Source organism: Engystomops pustulosus, chromosome 6 (assembly GCF_040894005.1).
Source record: "Engystomops pustulosus chromosome 6, aEngPut4.maternal, whole genome shotgun sequence".
Lineage (NCBI taxonomy): Eukaryota > Metazoa > Chordata > Amphibia > Anura > Leptodactylidae > Engystomops > Engystomops pustulosus.
In genome coordinates this window covers 60,290,201-60,310,084 of record NC_092416.1, presented here as the reverse complement: position 1 = coordinate 60,310,084, position 19,884 = coordinate 60,290,201, and the positions used below count along the sequence as shown (strand labels likewise).

Here is a 19,884-nt window from a genome sequence, read left to right as displayed (position 1 = left end):
TCTTCCCATAGAGACTTTTAGTTCAGTTGTCTGTGTGACCCGTTACAATTACCTGGCATGCATCAATTTTCTCTTCTTGAGATGTACTTAATTTTATGACATGATTTTAAACTTATATGTCCAATAAAGATTATTTTCATATTTTGTTTGTATGAAGCCTTTTCTTCGTCCTCTTTGTTCTCGTTTTGGGTTTGGAAGCTACAATTAAGATAAAATCTTTATAACGGGAAGGAGGCATGTAGCAGAGCTAACTGTGTGTGTCATAGATGAGTTAGCAGAGTGTCATTGTGTTTCATATCCATCTCATGGATCTCATCATCTCTGATTTTCTATGTGTCACATACTAGTAGATTGTTCAGAAGCTAAATAAAAGTGTATATAAACGTTGTACCCTGATCATCTAACCACATTGTCAGCACATCATCTCATAGCACAGAGGAATCATAAAGTGTCAGCTTAGACCCCCTTCCCACTACGTGGAATTTTACTATGACAATCACTGAGTAATAGGAGCTAAAACGGGAATAAAAATGTAAACCGTAAAATTGTAAAGTAATGGGGTTTAAAATAATCTTTATTGTGTAAACATCACGAGGGGGTTACAATTTGAGAACTTTCTTTCATGGGCAAACCCCTTTAAATACACAGTGGTTAAAATAGAGATAGCAGGCACTTCCAAACAATATAGGATCACACATATAGCAGGAAAACAGTATGAGACACCAGCTTTAACCCCTTAACGCTCTGCGCCGTAGCTCTACGGCGCAGAGGTATAAGGGATGTATGAAGAGGGCTCACGGGCTGAGTCCTCTTCATACAGAGGTGGGGGTTTTTGCATATTGCACAAGCAAGCACCGACCGCGGCTATTAACCCCTTCAACGCCGCCGGCAAAGTCGCCGGCGGCGTTTAAAAGACGGCGGCGCGTGGGCGCCGCCATCTTTTTTCCGATCGCCACGCCCCCGAACGTCATCGGTTGCCATGGTAGCCTCGTGTCTTCTTTTGACACGAGGCTATCTGGCAGCTGCAGATTCGTTACAATGAGCCAGTGGCTCATTGTAATGAATGTGCTGCAAAAATGCCATATATTGCAATACAGAAGTATTGCAGTATATGGTAGCAGCGATCTGACCATCTAGGGTTAATGTACCCTAGATGGTCTAAAAGATAGTGAAAAAAAAAATAAAAAAAAAAGTTTAAAAAATAAAAAAAATTAATAAAATATTAAAAGTTCAAATCACCCCCCTTTCCCTAGAACGGATATAAAACATAATAAACAGTAAAAATCACAGACATATTAGGTATCGCCGCGTCCCAAAATGCCCGATCTATCAAAATATAAAAACGGTTACAGACGGCGGTGACCTCCGAGGCGGGAAATGGCGCCCAAATGTCCGAAATGCGACTTTTACACCTTTTTACATAACATAAAAAATGAAATAAAAAATGATCAAAATGTCGCACAGACGTCAAAATGGTAGCAATGAAAACGTCGCCTCATTTCGCAAAAAATGACCCCTCACACATCTCTGTGCGCCAAAGTATGAAAAAGTTATTAGCGTCAGAAGATGGCAAAAAATTTTTTTTCTTTTTTGTACACATTCGTTTAATTTTTGAAAATGTATTAAAACACAATAAAACCTATATAAATTTGGTATCACCGCGATCGCACCGAACCAAAGAATAAAGTAGGCATATTATTTGGAGCGAAGAGTGAAAGTAGTAAAAACTGAGCCCACAAGAACGTGACGCACGTGCGGTTTTTTTTCAATTTTTCCACATTTGGAATTTTTTTTCAGCTTCGCAGTACACGGCATGTTAAAATAAATAACATTACGGGAAAGTAAAATTTGTTACGCACAAAATAAGCCCTCACACAGGTCTGTACACGGAAAAATGGAAAAGTTATGGATTTTTGAAGTTGGAGAGCGAGAAATGAGCCGGAAAACCCTCCGTCCTTAAGGGGTTAATGTAATCTACTGATTCAAAAATGAGGAGCTCTTACAGTCACTCATCTCACATCACTTTCCAGCCAGAACACACGAGAGCTGTCCAGCAGCTGAAGTCTTAATAACGGCTGCAGTTCCTCCCCAGTCCTGCAGATGCCGCTGCGCGGCGCTTCCTCCCTGCTGGCTGATCTATGTTCCCGCTCCACTTGTCGGTCAAGGTGAAAGGTTGTGAAGATGGCGGCGGCCTTTATGGAGGAAGAAGTGGATAATGATGATTATTACGCGCTATTAAACGTCCGCCGGGAGGTGAGATTGTTAGTGGGAGTGTAGACCGGTGCCTGATGTGTGGTCCCGGAGTGTGTGACTGGAAAGATCGGGGGGAGCGTGTGTCTGCCCGGCGCTAGGAGCCGGCATTGTGCCGTGACCCCGGGAGCTGTCATCTGGATGACATCTAATGGCGGCTGCTGCCAGTGTCTGTCCTGTGTACACCTGACAGCAGTGTGTCCTGTCTGTAGAAAGTGCCGGAACACGTGGGGACACCTGAGGCTGCCGGTCACATTGAAGTTTAAGGGCAGCAGGAAGAGCGCCCCCTACTGATAGAGCTCTACTCGCTTGTACTTTTGCTGCATCTCGGTGTCATTCATGATAGCAGCCCTCTCTATAGCTTGCTTCACTGCTTTTTTTTATTTTTTTTTTTATTTTCATATGTGTGTGTTTATCTCCTTAGTTTTCCACCACCAAGACCCTATCAGTGAGTGTGCCTCTCCTGCATCCCTCTCAGCTGTCTAGTGACTGTACCCACCCCTGAACCCCTCCCGTTCGTCTCTCTGGTGACTGTACCCACCCATGAACCTCTCCCGTTCGTCTCTCTGGTGACTGTACCCACCCATGAACCTCTCCCGTTCGTCTCTCTGGTGACTGTACCCACCCATGAACCCCTCCCGTTCGTCTCTCTGGTGACTGTGCCCACCCCTGGACCCCTCCCGTTCGTCTCTCTGGTGACTGTGCCCACCCCTGGACCCCTCCCGTTCGGCGCTGTGGTGACTGTACCCACCCCTGGACCCCTCCCGTTCGGCGCTGTGTTGACTGTACCCACCCCTGAACCCCTGGCGTTCGGCTCTCTGGTGACTGTACCCACCCCTGAACCCCTGGCGTTCGGCTCTCTGGTGACTGTACCCACCCCTGAACCCCTGGCGTTCGGCTCTCTGGTGACTGTACCCACCCCTGAACCCCTGGCGTTCGGCTCTCTGGTGACTGTACCCACCCCTGAACCCCTGGCGTTCGGCTCTCTGGTGACTGTACCCACCCCTGAACCCCTGGCGTTCGGCTCTCTGGTGACTGTACCCACCCCTGAACCCCTGGCGTTCGGCTCTCTGGTGACTGTACCCACCCCTGAACCCCTGGCGTTCGGCTCTCTGGTGACTGTACCCACCCCTGAACCCCTGGCGTTCGGCTCTCTGGTGACTGTACCCACCCCTGAACCCCTGGCGTTCGGCTCTCTGGTGACTGTACCCACCCCTGAACCCCTGGCGTTCGGCTCTCTGGTGACTGTACCCACCCCTGAACCCCTGGCGTTCGGCTCTCTGGTGACTGTACCCACCCCTGAACCCCTGGCGTTCGGCTCTCTGGTGACTGTACCCACCCCTGAACCCCTGGCGTTCGGCTCTCTGGTGACTGTACCCACCCCTGAACCCCTGGCGTTCGGCTCTCTGGTGACTGTACCCACCCCTGAACCCCTGGCGTTCGGCTCTCTGGTGACTGTACCCACCCCTGAACCCCTGGCGTTCGGCTCTCTGGTGACTGTACCCACCCCTGAACCCCTGGCGTTCGGCTCTCTGGTGACTGTACCCACCCCTGAACCCCTGGCGTTCGGCTCTCTGGTGACTGTACCCACCCCTGAACCCCTGGCGTTCGGCTCTCTGGTGACTGTACCCACCCCTGAACCCCTGGCGTTCGGCTCTCTGGTGACTGTACCCACCCCTGAACCCCTGGCGTTCGGCTCTCTGGTGACTGTACCCACCCCTGAACCCCTGGCGTTCGGCTCTCTGGTGACTGTACCCACCCCTGAACCCCTGGCGTTCGGCTCTCTGGTGACTGTACCCACCCCTGAACCCCTGGCGTTCGGCTCTCTGGTGACTGTACCCACCCCTGAACCCCTGGCGTTCGGCTCTCTGGTGACTGTACCCACCCCTGAACCCCTGGCGTTCGGCTCTCTGGTGACTGTACCCACCCCTGAACCCCTGGCGTTCGGCTCTCTGGTGACTGTACCCACCCCTGAACCCCTGGCGTTCGGCTCTCTGGTGACTGTACCCACCCCTGAACCCCTGGCGTTCGGCTCTCTGGTTACTGTACCCACCCCTGAACCCCTGGCGTTCGGCTCTCTGGTGACTGTACCCACCCCTGAACCCCTGGCGTTCGGCTCTCTGGTGACTGTACCCACCCCTGAACCCCTGGCGTTCGGCTCTCTGGTGACTGTACCCACCCCTGAACCCCTGGCGTTCGGCCCTCTGTTGACTGTACCCACCCCTGAACCCCTGGCGTTCGGCTCTCTGGTGACTGTACCCACCCCTGAACCCCTGGCGTTCGGCTCTCTGGTGACTGTACCCACCCCTGGCGTTCGGCTCTCTGGTGACTGTACCCACCCCTGAACCCCTGGCGTTCGGCTCTCTGGTGACTGTACCCACCCCTGAACCCCTCCCGTTCGGGTCTCTGGTGACTGTACCCACCCCTGAACCCCTCCCGTTCGGCTCTCTGGTGACTGTACCCACCCCTGAACCCCTCCCGTTCGGCTCTCTGGTGACTGTACCCACCCCTGAACCCCTCCCGTTCGGCTCTCCGGTGACTGTACCCACCTCTGAACTGGTGAGAACAAAAAGGATAATGCCAGCTCACCTGCCCCCTCCGGTGTCGAACTTGGCACGGGCCACCCTTCTGCTGGGGCACAACAATGTCGAAGAAATGAGGAATTCATGGTCCAGCCAGGCTCCAAACACCAAGGATTTTATTTAATGCATATACAAAAATTCACTGATCCACTCAGATAGACAGTAGTGCCTACGCGTTTCGGACAGTATCCCTGTCCTTAGTCATGGCGCTCACCCCTCCCGTTCGGCGCTCTGGTGACTGTACCCACCCCACCCGTTCGGCTCTCTGGTGAATGCACCCATCCCCGGGCCCCCCCCCTTCGGCCCTTCCTGGTGACTGGTGACTTATGCTCCCTTGTCTGCTGCCCAGTAACTCTGCCCACCCTCCCCCCTTTTGCTTCCTGGTGACTGCCCCCCCCCCCCCCCTACAACACACCCTACCTGGTGTAGAATTGCACTATAACCTGTGTTAGAAATTGGTGCAGACTATAGGTAATGCACCAGCATGGGGCATTTTTTGCCCCCAACATCAACCAGAAGCACCTTTTTGCATAAGGCCTAACTTATTTTACATAACTAAGGTAAAAAAAGAAGAAAATTGGTGCAGCAGCCAGACTCATGAAGTCCTGCTGCCCTGGGGTCATGTGACCTATTGCTCGTAGTAGTGGATAGAAAACTTTATCAGGGTAAGACCCCTGCTCACAATCTCATACTATCCCTGGAAACAGGTCTGTATGACTGCATGATTCCACAGACTGAACTCCGCGGACAAGGACTTGCCCGCTGCTCTGTGTAGCGCCCTCTGTGTATTAGCTGTAAAAGCATCGGCACTAAAGCCTGGCCATCAAATAGAAAGTCCTTTACCTTCCAAGGTGTGCGGTCTATGGGATGAAAAGGAAAAAGGTAAAGTTGTCCAATTAGGGACAGTCTATAGATCTTAGGCAGTAGATCTTAGGATATTAGGGTACATACACACGCGGTATGCCCGCTGTGCGAGCATACTGCCGTGTGCTGGAGAGGAGGAGGTGACCCCTCCTCTCTCCATAGAAAACAGCGGCGCACGGCCGCACACTCGCCGAAAGATAGAGCATGCTCTATCTTTTTGCGGTGTGCAGCCCGGATTGGTGCCACACATGCCACACGTATCCCTGCCGTGCCGCTATTGCCATCTATGGGGCCGCATGTACGTCCCAGCAGACGGCCATGTGAATGAGCCCTTAGAAAGACTTGATTGTCAAAAACCCCCTGGGATGGAAACTTTGTTTATTTTTACATCTTTATTCCCATAGGAACCAGTATGGCTACATAGAAATTCCCACTATATAGGGGAGGTGAAAGATAGTATATCAGCTGTCCCCCTTCCCCAACTTTTAAATTTAGTGGGGTATAGTATCCACACCAAGCTCTAGGTTGTACCAATAAGTCCTAGTGTACAAATAGAGCGTTCATACACTAGAGACTCATTGTGCCTATTTAGTGACTCTGCAATCTGTAAGGCAGTCACAGTATCCCCTTCCCCCAAAATTTGGGGTAAAGGGGTCTTGTCCCCACTCTATTGGGGGAAGCAGAGAAGGTGAAAATCGGTACAGTCTAACTTGAAATTCAGTGCATACTATTAATGTGCTATCTACTCGTTCGCTCTGAAAATATTCATTAGCAATTCTCTCTCACTATTGCCCATTCAAACACTGCTGAGCTAAAACCACCTAAATAGCCCCCCCCCCAAAAAAAAAACAAAAACAAAAAACAAACTTATTTTGCCACACTCAGTGGCGTCCTCAGGGATATCGGGGCTAGAATGGGATTGGGCTGATATAGCTTTACGTTTTTATGGATCTCCTCCGCTCGATCTGTAGGCCTAACTATAATGAGGGTGAGCCTTTTAGGGTCCAATACTTAGGTAAATTTTTCTATAAGTAGAAACCCCCTTTAACTGCAGTTTTATAATAGATGTGTATTAATACTGTATTGGCTGATTTCAGTTGCCTTCAGTGAAGGACTGAACACAGAGAATAGAGACGGTAACACAGTGACGTTCCCTGTAAAGCTGAACTGTTTCGTATGTTTCATGTGTTCACGTGTTGATTGATGCCAAAGGAATATATTTGCTCTTGAAGACCCCACCTCAGGCATAACTACAGTTCCTTATCTTTCATATACACATTCTCTCTGTGGTCTCCGGTGACAGGCGTCTGGTTGCTGTGTTGTCCTTTTACCACCCACACTTTCCATACGTTTTCCGCTATAAGCTGCCTGCAATTTACCTTTCGTCAGATCTTTGAGACCATAAAACGGGTAATGCATGTTAATGACAGATACTGAACCTGCTTGGTGGGAGCACACACTGCGGTGTCACCTTGTTGTCGAGGATTGTGACCTTGTTGTTGGCTGAAAGTTCTCCTGCAACAGAATGTGCTTCTCATGTCAATCAATACATGATCATGTCAGAGTCCTTAAGATGTCAGCTGGTGATTGTTGTATGTGTAAATCTTGATCAGATGTATCATATGAGGGGAGATTTATAAAAAGTGATCTATAATAATCTAATTTTATTAATGCAACACAAGTCATTGGGGGATTTGTATCTTTATTTTGACTTTATTTTTGCACATTTTTTTTAATTTTTTTGCGCCCATACCAGGTTTTGCTGGCACAGGTACAAAAGTTCCGCTCTGTGTGTGTCTGTTGCAGTTTTTCTAATGTATATTTGAGAGAGAGATGTTTTCTTTGATTTGCACCTTCTTTATCCCCTATTTTCGAGCAGATTAGAGCCTTTTTAGGCACTAAAGTACAACCGATACATACATGTTTTAAAAAGCTATGTTCTTATGTATCTTAGACTGAGATTCATAGCAACACACAAGTTTGCAGACAACTCTGAGGGTGCTGCCACTCTTGGCACTAAGGGTAATGACACACATGGTGTGTTGAACCCGTTTTTAGGCCTTAATTAAGATAAATGGGTTTATGCATCGGCCAGATCGCATTTGCGTTTCGCATGCAAGTTGAAGCATGCCCCAATGCGCTAGCTTTGCGTTTGGAAACACTGTGCTAGCGCTACATGTGACCGCACCCTGAAAAGAGACAGCAGAGATAAAGCGATACATGTGCCCCATTGACTGAAGTTTTTATAATCCTGTCCAATCCCATACTGTAGCAGTTCATTACAGGAATTATGTAGCACATGCACACCACCTTTCTATTCTAGTCCTGGTTCAGGGACTGGGCATGTACAGTTACTGTTTGCTGTATTATACATATGGTCCTCGGTCCCAGAGTGATAGCTCAGATGTTGTAAATTAACCCTTTAGATGCATGATTAATACTAAGTGGTGTGCTTCTTTCACCTCTTGGCCCTCTTCTATTTTGATAATGGGGAGATCTTACAATGACCTTAACACCTGCCGTGTACGTATGATTACTAAGCTCAGCAAGGATTAATCTCGGAAAGCAGACTACCTCAGTATTGCTTAAAGAATTGCTTGTAGGTCTAAACAAACACGGGCAAGATGGGTTCTGTAGGTTTGTTCTTAAGTTGAATTTGTATGCAAGTCAGAACTGTATATTTTATCATTGTAACTCCAGACAAATTTCTTTTGTTCTCTGTGACAATTGAATTTGAAAAATATTGGATTGTCATAAGAAACAGGATTAACAATAAAGCTTCATTACAGACACCTGTAACTGTTATAGCTTTTTATTGTAGCCTAGGGCTAAAGTACAGGAAATTACCAATTACCAGAGGTCTGTTTGTAACCAGGGGTCGTCTGTAAGTCAGGTGTTCTTAAGTAGGGGACCGCCTGTATAGAGCTTTTTTCAGTCTGATATGGTGATGGTATATAACTTAACAACCAGACGCACCAATGTAGAGAGGCCGCAGGTCAGAAGAAGTACCATTTAATGGTCATTGTAAAAACCTGATACAGCGGTCATTAAGGGGTTAAAGTCTCCAGGCTGTAATGGCAGAGGATCGATGGTGGGGGCACAATCCCATCCAAGATGGTGGTGGTATTTAAATGATTAACACCCACTAATGTTGGTATGAGCCCTCTTCATTAATTCTTATCAGTATTATGATGTACAGTTATTTTATGATGCCTTAAGGGGTTAAAGTAAGTCTACTGAAACACCCCTGTCGATACATATGGTACGTTGGTGCTGCGAAAATATCCCTCCCCTTGTCAAGAGAGGTCAGGTGAGCTGGACAACTCATCCAGGGGTCTCTAACATGGTAAACCTAGTAATAGCAGCTAGGTACTATCTATAACTTTCTTAACTGTACTATCCAATTGTATTCTCTGTAATGACTGTAAAGGAAGAAGTGTACTGGTTGGACAAGTGCCTGCCTCCTCATAAAGGGGAGTTGATAAAGCCCCTTATGGGTGGGGACACATGATCCACTCTTAGGCTGTCAGTCTCAGGCAAGCTGAAGCCCAGAGCAGAAGTCCACCATCTGGACTCAGCTCCATCTCTACTAGCCCAGCCTGAAGCAACTAACCAGGCTGTGAGTGTACCTTACTGCAGACCTGCACTCCGACCAGCTATCTCCTTCCAGCTGAAGCCTGTTGCTATTTAAGGCCATTGCCTGCTGTTGAGATTCCAATAAAGAACTGTGAGTTGATTTGCCTCCATGTGATCCCTGGATCAGGCTGTTCACCATCACGGACTCCCCATCATACATCATCCAGGGATCTCTATCTACACATCGGGGTTGCCCCAGGGAGAAAGCTATTCCATCAGCCTCTCCCTCCATTTTCTTGCACACACCACCTGCTGGAGACCTGCCAGGCTCTGGAAAACGTGACGTGACCATAGCGTGCCCAAGGCCACCTCAGCCAGCCACTCTGGTATTCTGGGCCCTGGCTTCATTCAGGCCAATAGAATGGCTTGGCCCCGATGGGGTATGTTGCGCTACCAGCTCCAGAAAATATTATAGACTACTGATAGAATGTTGTAGAGAATTTCTCATTTTAAACTGTATGCTAATCAGGCATGACTAAGCCGGTTGTGCCCTCAGCAACCAGAGCTCTGCTTTACTACCAGATCCGCTATCCTCGCCATCTGCTGAGCAGATGATTTTTCTTCTGAGAAGCATGAGGTGACACCGGAAGAAGACAAAAGGAATTTAGACAGGAATAATAGTGCTGTTGCATTATTTGCTGCCTTATTTGCATACAGATGAGTGGAAATCTTGCTTTTTATGGTCCCCTTTCCCTAAAAATGTTTTAAAATATGCTAATGCCCTGAGGGGTGTGTAATTGTCTGTGCTTGAGGGGTTCTGGTGGCGCCACTACTCCCAAGTACTTGCAACTAATTAGCATATTTAAACAATTTTTAGTAAAAGGACATGATAAAAATAATAAAACTATTACAAGGCTAGTTACTGCATCAGGGTGCAAAGTGGATGCTGTCAAGTTCAGATCTTTGACCACAGTGGTAAATTAATGTTGAATTTCCCTCTTGTTGAATATGGTTATATAGAACCATTTTAGGTTGTAAAACGCATTAAAAGCAAAGCTGCTGTTGGTAGATCATAAAGTGATTTTGTTCTGGAATGTAATCTTGGTACAGGGCAATTTCCCTAAAAACAATTTTTATAAAATATGCCAATGAGCCGGAGGAACTCAGGCTTGCGTCACCTGAGCGCCTCCTGGCTCTGCGGGCTGATAATGTATTCAATTCCCCATTGTTCTTAGTACACCTTGGTCCCGCCTTCTGCTCACACAGATTGCCGGTGACGTCAGTCGGCAGTCTGAAAATCTCTTTGGCTGCGCAAGGAGTCTTCAGATTTTCAGACTCTGGCTCATTAGCATATTTTATACAACTTTTTTTTTGTTCGGAGTGGGGGGGAAATTGTCCTGTCCCAGGATTACATAACGGAAAGAAATCCTCTTGATTTGTAAGTACGTTCTGGGAGTCTACCATCAATATTTATGATGGTCGATGTCCTTTAAGGTTGATATCCTTCGGTTGCTCTCTTTACCTTTCAATCCCCTTTCCCAGTTATGGTAAATTCATGTTAATACTTAGTCTTAGGCTACATTCACACACATGTATGGGGGACGTATATACGGCCGACGTATATACGGCCGATATACGTCCCCCATACACTCCTATGGGCTCACGGCCCTGTACGGGAGCGGTACGGTGCGGCACCATACCGCTCCGTAGCACGGGAAAAGATAGGACATGTCCTATCTTTTCCCGTATTACGGCGCCTTGCGACGCCGTGCGCTGTATCTCCCTATGGAGAGGGGCGGGGGTGAGCAGCGCTCATCCCCTGCTCCTCTCTGCAGCGCCGATGTATGCCCGCCGTACTACGGTACGGCGAGCATACATCGTGTGAATGTAGCCTTATACTGTTTATTTATAGTCCAATCAAGCCACTGTCTTTATTTTGTCTCATTGCTTTTTTTTTTTCTACAATTACTTTTTCATCAGCTCATAACAGGGTTTTCCGGTTATTGGCCCGGACTCCCCCCTGTGTTTTTGAAGGGATGATCATTAGTAAGACAATCCTTTTAAACATTGATAGGCTACCCTTAGGATACACCATAACTTCTTTATCGGTGGAGGTTTGAACTAGGATGCCTTTGTAAAACTACATCCCAAAGGGCATTTGGTATGTGCCCGAGTGTACTGCCCTATCACAGACCACCATCAATCAATGTATACATTCTCGATCAATTCAATAAAAACTTAACTTCTTAACTTTGTGATCGTTTTAATAAAAAATTCCTGTGTGCAGACAAACTATTAAACTTTTTCCTTCTTCTCAGCTCAATGGTTACCTTCAGTACGTGACCTAAGAAGTCGTGGACCATATGTACTAATAGGGCATATGTATAAAGGTTGTTGAAAATAGGGAAGCCTTTCCCACCCACTCTGATTCGTTTTAGGTGTTAGATGAATACGGCAGCAGATACTTAATCCGCGGATAAATAATGGTAATACGGATTATCAGTGTTTATCCAATGTAAATGCAATTTCCTTTTAAAGCACCTGTTCAGAATAGATAATAGCACATTATTATTATTTATAATTATACGTTTCTTGTCTGCCTCTCGGTCGCTCTATACGGTTAATCCTATTAGTTTGGCTATTGCCGACGTGGAAATATTTCTCAAGAAATGTGCACGTCACTTGTCAAGAAGAGAAGGAATAATTACCCATCCGCTCCGTATCTTCTTCTCTCCCTTTTTCACAACTTGTCTCTCTCCACAATTTCCGAGCACTGTCTCATTCAGCGGCTATAAATAAAGCTATTCTTGTTGCCAATCTATGCATTTGGAGACATAAAGGGAATTGACAAGGAGCGCGTTGGAAGGTCAGGACAAAAACGATGTTCTATACATCATAACGAGGGCAAATAATGCTAACGAAGGCAGAAGGCGCCCTCCCATACATTGTATCAACGCTGCATTTTCGCACTTGTCTTGTATTGACTAATATATTTTTGCCACCCTACTTTTTTTTTGTAAGAAATACATACGTTTGGCTTGAGCCTTGACAGCTGTTGATATAATATCTCAGCAAATTGAGCCAGGAATATCAATAGGTTGTAATTTAGCGTGAAAAGTACTGAGGTCAACATAAAGAGGAGTCTTTCACTGTGACAGAACAAAATAAGTCAGAATGAATAAAACATGGTAAGGTGATGAGAGGATAGGAGCTGTACCTCTGCCAGATGCACCCTGTGGGCCTCTTTCTGACGTGTGCCCTTCCTTGAATTGAATTTAAAGAATATAGAAAGAGAGATGGGTCCTTAGATTATGTGAGTATATACTTTTTGAAGTCTACTTGATATGCTACCGGGCAGCTACAGTTCTAACTCCCCATTGACCACCTCCACCATTCAGTAACTAAGGTCCATAAGGCCTTGAATTTTTTTTGTTTGTGTTCTTCAGGGTAAGTACGCATTTCAGTGCATTATTAACATGGGAAAAGTAGCATTGTGGTGGGGGGAAACCCTCCATGCTAATTGAATGTTTTGATTTCACTTGTTAAAAGAAATCATTTGGTCGTACATTGTCTTAAAATACAGTCTCCTATTAGTAATGTGCAAAATGTGTGAAAAATCACATTTTGGTCAGTTTTCCATGACAAAAGTGTCCAGAGTGACCACACTTGAACAACATCAAAATGCTGTTCACATTTTTAGAATTACACCAGAAGCATTGTATGGTGGAATAGGTGATGTTACTCGTAAAGCCTTTTGCATATGACTTTTACTTGTGTTTTTTTTTTTGGGGGGGGGGGGTTAATGAATTGTACACCTTAGGCAAACACACAGATGAGCATAATTCATAACTTGTGTGAATCTATACAGTGCAGAGGATGGAGATTAACCTTAATGTAACTTTAAGTTTACAATGTTCCTTCTTTCAGTTTTTCTAATATTTGTGACTAAGCTTTTTCACCATGCCTACAATCTCTCTACATTATCTTACAATGGATGTCACTTACTTTGTACTAATCCTATGTAGATTACATACTGTGCAACAGAGCTGCACTCAGTAATTTGCTGGTTTGGCTACCGCATACATGTTTTGCATTACTTATGTGGTAGTGGAGGGACATGCCAAAGACATCAGCTCCAACCAGTGCCATGGGAGAGGTGTTCATGGAGGACATTTGCTAATGTGTGCATTTGCTAATGAGCACACTGCATGGAGGATAACTTAAAACACCTTAAAATACCTGTTGGAATTTAAAGGTAGTAAAATTTAAAGGGAACCTGTCACGAGGGACCTAATTTTCACTAAAGATGTTGTAAAAGCCCATTGCAGCAGCTTTGCAAATATGCCATTCTACTTTCTCTAAGCATTTGCATTACAGTATAATTGTGCCCTGACAGAATCCGCTGTGTAGTCCCAGGGGTTGGACTGGTTTGAATGCATTTCAAAAAACAACACATGCTCAGCTCTTTGCCCCCACTTTTATTCTTTTGTACAGCTCCTCCCTCCTGCTTCTTCAGAGCTCACAGAGCCTGGTGAGCTGATATCAGTGAGGGGGGGGGGCTTTACAGGAGCACAGAGGTGATGGCTGAGGACTGAGCAGCACAGACAAGTCCCATGTTGGTTTTTGAAATGCATCCAAACCAAAGCCCAACCCCTGGGACTTTACAGAGGATTTTGTCAGGCTGCGAGGTAAGTTATAACACACAACTATATTGTAATGCAAATGCTTAGAGAAAGCAGAAAGGCATATGTGCATTGCAGCTGTAATGGGCTTTTGCAACTTGTCTTTAGTGAAAAATTTTATTATTAAAATAATAGGTCTCTAGTGACAGGTTCCCTTTAAATAACGTGATATCAACTATTTCATCTAACATTTAATAGAGATTTATTTTTCTCTAGATGATAGTTTTAAATATGCAGCGTTGAAGGCACTTGTAGCATAAAGGTTGCACATCGGTTTCTCTAGTGATGTCCTTAGTGTGCCTTATGGCAGTGACGAGCACAGATAGGCTCTATTCACACACCGTCCCTGCCCATCTGAGCTTATGATTTTATTTCTGAGGCCTTAGGCTCAAAGAGATGAAACAACTTGCCCAAGGTCACTCTGACATCAAGCGGCCCAGGTTTACTTTCTTGCATCCTGTCACAGCTCTGAAAGTTTTTCTAACGTCAGTCCTGTCTCCTTCTTTCTCAATAATTTATCTTGTGTATTTGTAGTGATCGACTTGGAGATGAGAATAACTTGCTTACCCTTTGGCTTCCTGTGTCCTGTTAAAATAAATAAGGGGAAAGCATTAAAAGTAAGACCTAGGCTTTGCCCATGGACATGCTTATTACTGTGTTCACATGTTGCAGTTTTTCTGCAGTTTTCAGCTCAGGTGATTAGTAGATTGTTGCAATATGTCAGTTCCAGAACTGTTTTCATAAACTTTACTAATTTTGCAGATGTTTGGCAGGTGTTGCAAAATTGTTTAAACATGCTATTTTGCCTGCGTGGGGTGGGGGCATAGCTCATCCGTTGCATCGATGAAGGCATCAGGTAGTCCCGCAGAAAATTACCGTACACTGCACACAGTTTCATCAGAGTAGGGCAATGGAGGAATACTTTTTCTTTTTTTTTTAAAAAAAAAAAAGTAAAGTTGTTATCCGACTTTATTAAAAAAGTATTTAGGTGGCCTGGGCTGTTTTTTAAAAAAATCAGAGCTATCAGAGCTGTGCCCCTGTTTGTTTACAGGGGCATACACGCTTGACTTCTCAGCTTCCGCCCACTCGTCCCTTGTCCACCCAAATGATACACAATGACACTAATGCTCTATCAGGCACGGGGGCAGGTGGGTGTCACAAGTTGTCGGAGCCGAGCGTTCCTCCCCCTGTAAACAATCAGGAGCACAGCTCTGATGGATGGCGGCGCTGGAGATAGTACGTTTTGTTTTGTTTTTTTACAGCCCCCAGACCTCCACTAGATTTTTTTTTAATAAAGTCGGACAACCCCTTTAAAATCTAACAGAAATTATATAAACATGGTATCTCTTTTTGATCTTACTGACCCAAAGAATGAAGACAATTGGGGAGATTTACCAGAAGCAACTAAAACAGTTCTGTTCTCAGACTCTTCTGATAAATCTCTGCCATAATTTATCATTCGGACTGCGCAGTGAAATCCATAAATGCACAAAACCAGCTAGAAAATAACGCAACAGCATGTTTTTCTTGGCTCCATTGCATTTGTAATTTCCTGTAGTGGTAAATGCTGCCACTAGGCAGTATCCAATCCTCACAATCCTCATATAGCTTTGTAAATGGTAAAATACACAAAGGTGAGACTTTTGGGAGATGGGGACCTAAAAAAACAGAAACGCAAAAGTGGAAAAGTTGATGAAAGGTGTTGTTTATAAGTTCAGGGTCCGACTATTCGCTTGGAATTTACATACTACTTAGATTAATCCATGTGAACTATGGGAAATTGTGAAAGAGGAGAGAGAAAACCATAGGATCACAACAAAACAACCTACAGAAGTATTTCACAAAAAATGTACATTTCAGTTTTACTCTACATAGTTTCTTTTTATCTCAATGTATTCCTCTCCTGACCTCTGTACATGCTGAACGCTGGATAGATTAGGACCTGGATGAGCACTTACCAGCCTTGCCTAGTCTCCCCGCTGCTTACCTTGCATAAGAGCTGAGTAATGTTGATGTGTTTGCTGTCTGAGCCGCTGCAAATGAAACCACTTATCTCTGCACCTGCCGCTCTGTCATCTTAATGTTTTCTTTTGGAATATCTGGTACTTGATGCATGGATTTTGTGGTTTGCAAAGGAGGCTGTTCACGTTGGCGATAGCTCTTAGGACATGTACAAGTGTAAAAGTGGCTGGTGACATTATTCAGATATCCTGCAAAATGCATGGAGAAATAACACAATTTTACACACTACAACAGCCCAGATGTTATCATGTTCACTCACTACTTAGTGTCTAATGCGGAAGGTCACACATGCTCAATAGCTTAGTTCCACTGATTGCCATCAGTTTTCTTTTAATAACCAAAAGAAATTACATCATCTTAAGCCTTAACACATTGGTGTTCCTGTGAAAAAAAAAAAATGCTAATTTACCTCAAACGGTCTGTGACGTGCACAGGTTGCCTGGGGTCAATAATTATAAATACATGTATAAAGACCTCAAACTCCGCTCTAGACATCCACTTGCGTGGTAGTGAATTGAAAGAACTATACTAGCTGTCGCAGTCAGCACCCATACTTGCCTCCTCTCCCATGCTTGATCCCAGTGATGTCACCAGGCTACCCAGCAGGAGAGAGTAGGTAGGTATAGCTGCTTACGCCGACAGGTAGTATAAGTCACTTAATACACTACCATGCAAGCGGATGTCTCTTCCTATAGCCAGGACTCTCTTAGCCTCCACCGTTCTGAAGGAATGTTGTAGCAGTGCTGAGTCGCACACATACCCTGTATGTCTCCTTCTGTTTCAGCAAGGAATTGTGTAGAATTTCTTAAGTTGCCTCCGTAGTTTAATATTGGGCGATGCTCAATACTAGTTCCATACGAGCAGCATGCTTGTAGCAGTGAGACCTGTCAATCAAGAACAGAGAGCCATGGTAAAGCAGTGATATATCTGCATATGTAGGACTCCATTGTTATCAATGGACTCACCTCAGGTGATTTGCATATACCTCCACAACGGCACTCTCCAGGGACAGGAAACAACTTGGAATCTTGGGTCCTTCCCCCTTGTTCCTCAGTTGTTTCCTGTCCCTGGGATACTTGCAATCCTGCTCCTTGAACAGTTGTGGAGGAGCAGCATCGTCACAGCTACCTATCCAGTCCCTGTGGTTTAGCTCCGGGCTTGATGCTGGAGTTCCGTTGTAGAGAGCGGGGGCTTGTCCTCCTTCCTGCCCCTTTCCGTAAGTCCCTCCAGAAGGGAAAGCTTCGGTAGTATGGGTGGGCTCTGGTCCCCTTCTAATTTCTTCTACAAAACCTTGACTTCACCCTGAAAATCTTCTCCTCCCAAGGCTTGCTGATGAATCAAGAAAAATCAGACATCTGGACATCCCAGCTTAAATGTTTTCTAGGGGTATTTCTGGACACCCACACTCAAATATCTTAATTACCACAGGAAAAGGTAACTTCCCTATCTCAGAAAATGTATACATTCCGAAAAAAAACTTACTGTGCATCAGGGAAGTCAGGAAGTTGATGAGTATTCTAACACCCACAAACCCCGTCAGTCTTATGGGCTCAAGCACACGTGAGAATCCTGCAAACATTCCTGTTGTGAAACTGGGGGAAGTGTTCATTCTCTTGAAAAGAAGGTAAAGATCCCTCCCAAAATAAAGAAATCCCTAAATTGGTTGGTTCAGAAAAAGAACATACAAAAGAGCATCCCCTGGAAACCCTTTCCACAAGTTGTAATTACAACGGATGGCTGGGGAGCCCACCATAGGTCATCTACGGCTCAGGGGGTCTGAAATCAGGAATTGAGTTCAGCCTTATCCAACCTCAAAGAACTTACAGTAGTTCAGGAAGCCCTTTTTGTATTCTCTTTCTAAGTCCGCTTATGCCATGTAAATATTATGTTGGACAATGCCACCACTGTTGCTTTCCTAAACAAGCAAGGGGGTACTTAGCATGAGACTGAACAACCTGTCTTCCCAGTTTGTCAGAAAAGATCATACTTACCCTCATGGCGGTACTCCTAAAAGGAGAATTGAAAACCAAAGCGGACTACCTAAGCTGGGTCTGCCTGAACGAAAGCAAATGGTCCCTTTCACCGGAAGTTTTTCTCCAGATACCCAAAAATGGATAATACCGGAACTGGATTTCTTCTCCAGGAAAAACCATCAGGTACCAAAATTCTTCTCCCTACATCAGGAAGACAATTCGCAGGGAATAGATGCTCTCTCAGCCCTGGACTCAGTGCCTGCTTTATACATTTCCTACCTTTGCCCTCCTATAATAGGTAATACAAAAAATCATCATGGTGATCTTGATCGTGAAATTCTGGTAAAAGAGAGCCTGGTTCCCTTTGCTACTCCAGCCTCCAAACTAGGATCTCCTGTGTCAAGGTCCAGTCTGTCACCCCAATATCCTTTAACTGCAATTAACAGCATGGATGCTGAAAGAAACATCTTAAGAAACAAAGGCCTTTTCAGATCCAGTCTTCTCAAAACTACTTAGGAAGAAGATTTTTTTCTGGATTTTCTTAAAGATCTGAACACCACAGTTGAACCCCAAAATATAGGCAATATAATGGATTTTCTGAAAAGGGGTCTGGAAAATGGACGTAAAACTAACATCTTCACGTTTCAGCTCATAATGCTCTTTTTAGATGTAAAACTCTTGGAGAACAGGAAGATCAAAAAGATTCCTGAAAGCCTCAGAATTTGGCCATTTGTCAGCTCCAGAGTACTTCCATGGTACCTTTCTCTGCTCTCCCTGTGCCTTACCAAACCTCCTTTTGAACCTATACAGGAGGTCCCCTTAACACTGCTTTTCTGTTGGCAGTTACAAGGAGGATTGGTGAAATCCAAGCTTTCTCTCGCAAAGATTCCCATCTCCAAATCCTGGACTACTGGATCATCCTGACACATTATCCTCTGTTTTTACCGTCATCAAAATTTCAGACACCCGTCAGTTGTCCTTCATTCCTTCTGACAGAATTCCGGAGAAGATGCATCCTTGCATATCTTAAAGGTACAAAGGATTTCCGGAAATTGGATCATTTGCTCATACAGTTCCAAGGGAAATACAGAGCATCATCCGCAAGTAAAGCTACTATTGCGAGATGGATAAAAACTACCATTTTGGACTGCTATCAGCTCCAAGGATTATCCCCTCCAAAATATCTGCAGGCTCATTCAACAATGCAGTCTCCACTGCCTGGGCAGAAAGAGTCTCTGCTTCAGTAGAGCAGATCTGCAAGGCAGCTACCTGGAAGAATCCATTAACTTTCTATCGCCATTATAAACTAGACATTGATCCATCTCCTGAGCTTTCCTCCAGAAGGAAGCTGCTTTCAGCAGTAGTCCCATGCTAATGTTATACTACTTTTGTTATATCTTCTGTCAAGTGCCGTTGTGGAGGTAAAAGGAAAAGATAAAGATTACTCCGGTAGATTACCGGTAATCAGATTTTCCATAGCCTCCACAATAGCACGGGATTTTTGTAAGTATGGTGTGTTTGTTAATTAATAAAGTATTCAGGCATCTAAACTCCTCAGAAAAGACTGATTAACAAATGGGAGGGACCACTTCAAGTCAGATTCCAAGTTTCCTGTCGGAGAATCCCTTCTGTCAAGTAGGTTTGCACAGCAGTTCCGATACAACACTTGTCCGATGTAGCATGTGCCCAGCAGGGAGCGTTTTATGCCAATTGTCTCTGCTGGCCATGTCCATTCCCCACCCTTGCCACACTCTTTATGTCAAAGGATAGATCATCTTTATCAGATCAGTGAGGATCAAGCAATTGGGATCTATAACGATCTGCTGATTTCTAGCCTCAGCTCCGCAGTCATTCAAGTGAATTTATAATTTTAAGTTTTTGGTTTTTTTTAATTACCAGTACGGAAATTATTAAAAGAATACTAAGGAGTACGTT

At 44.9% G+C, this 19,884-nt stretch overlaps 1 protein-coding gene across 1 annotated transcript in view; it reads left to right on the top strand.

The window, feature by feature from the left end:
• The first annotated feature begins 2,069 nt into the window (after window positions 1-2,069).
• Window positions 2,070-19,884, top strand: part of DNAJC11 (DnaJ heat shock protein family (Hsp40) member C11) — a 99,824-nt gene continuing 82,009 nt past the window's right edge. Inside the window, exon 1 of the mRNA XM_072156281.1 lies at window positions 2,070-2,253. Coding sequence (XP_072012382.1) covers window positions 2,182-2,253 — 72 coding nt within the window. The 5' untranslated portion in view covers window positions 2,070-2,181. The remainder of the gene's footprint in view (window positions 2,254-19,884) is intronic.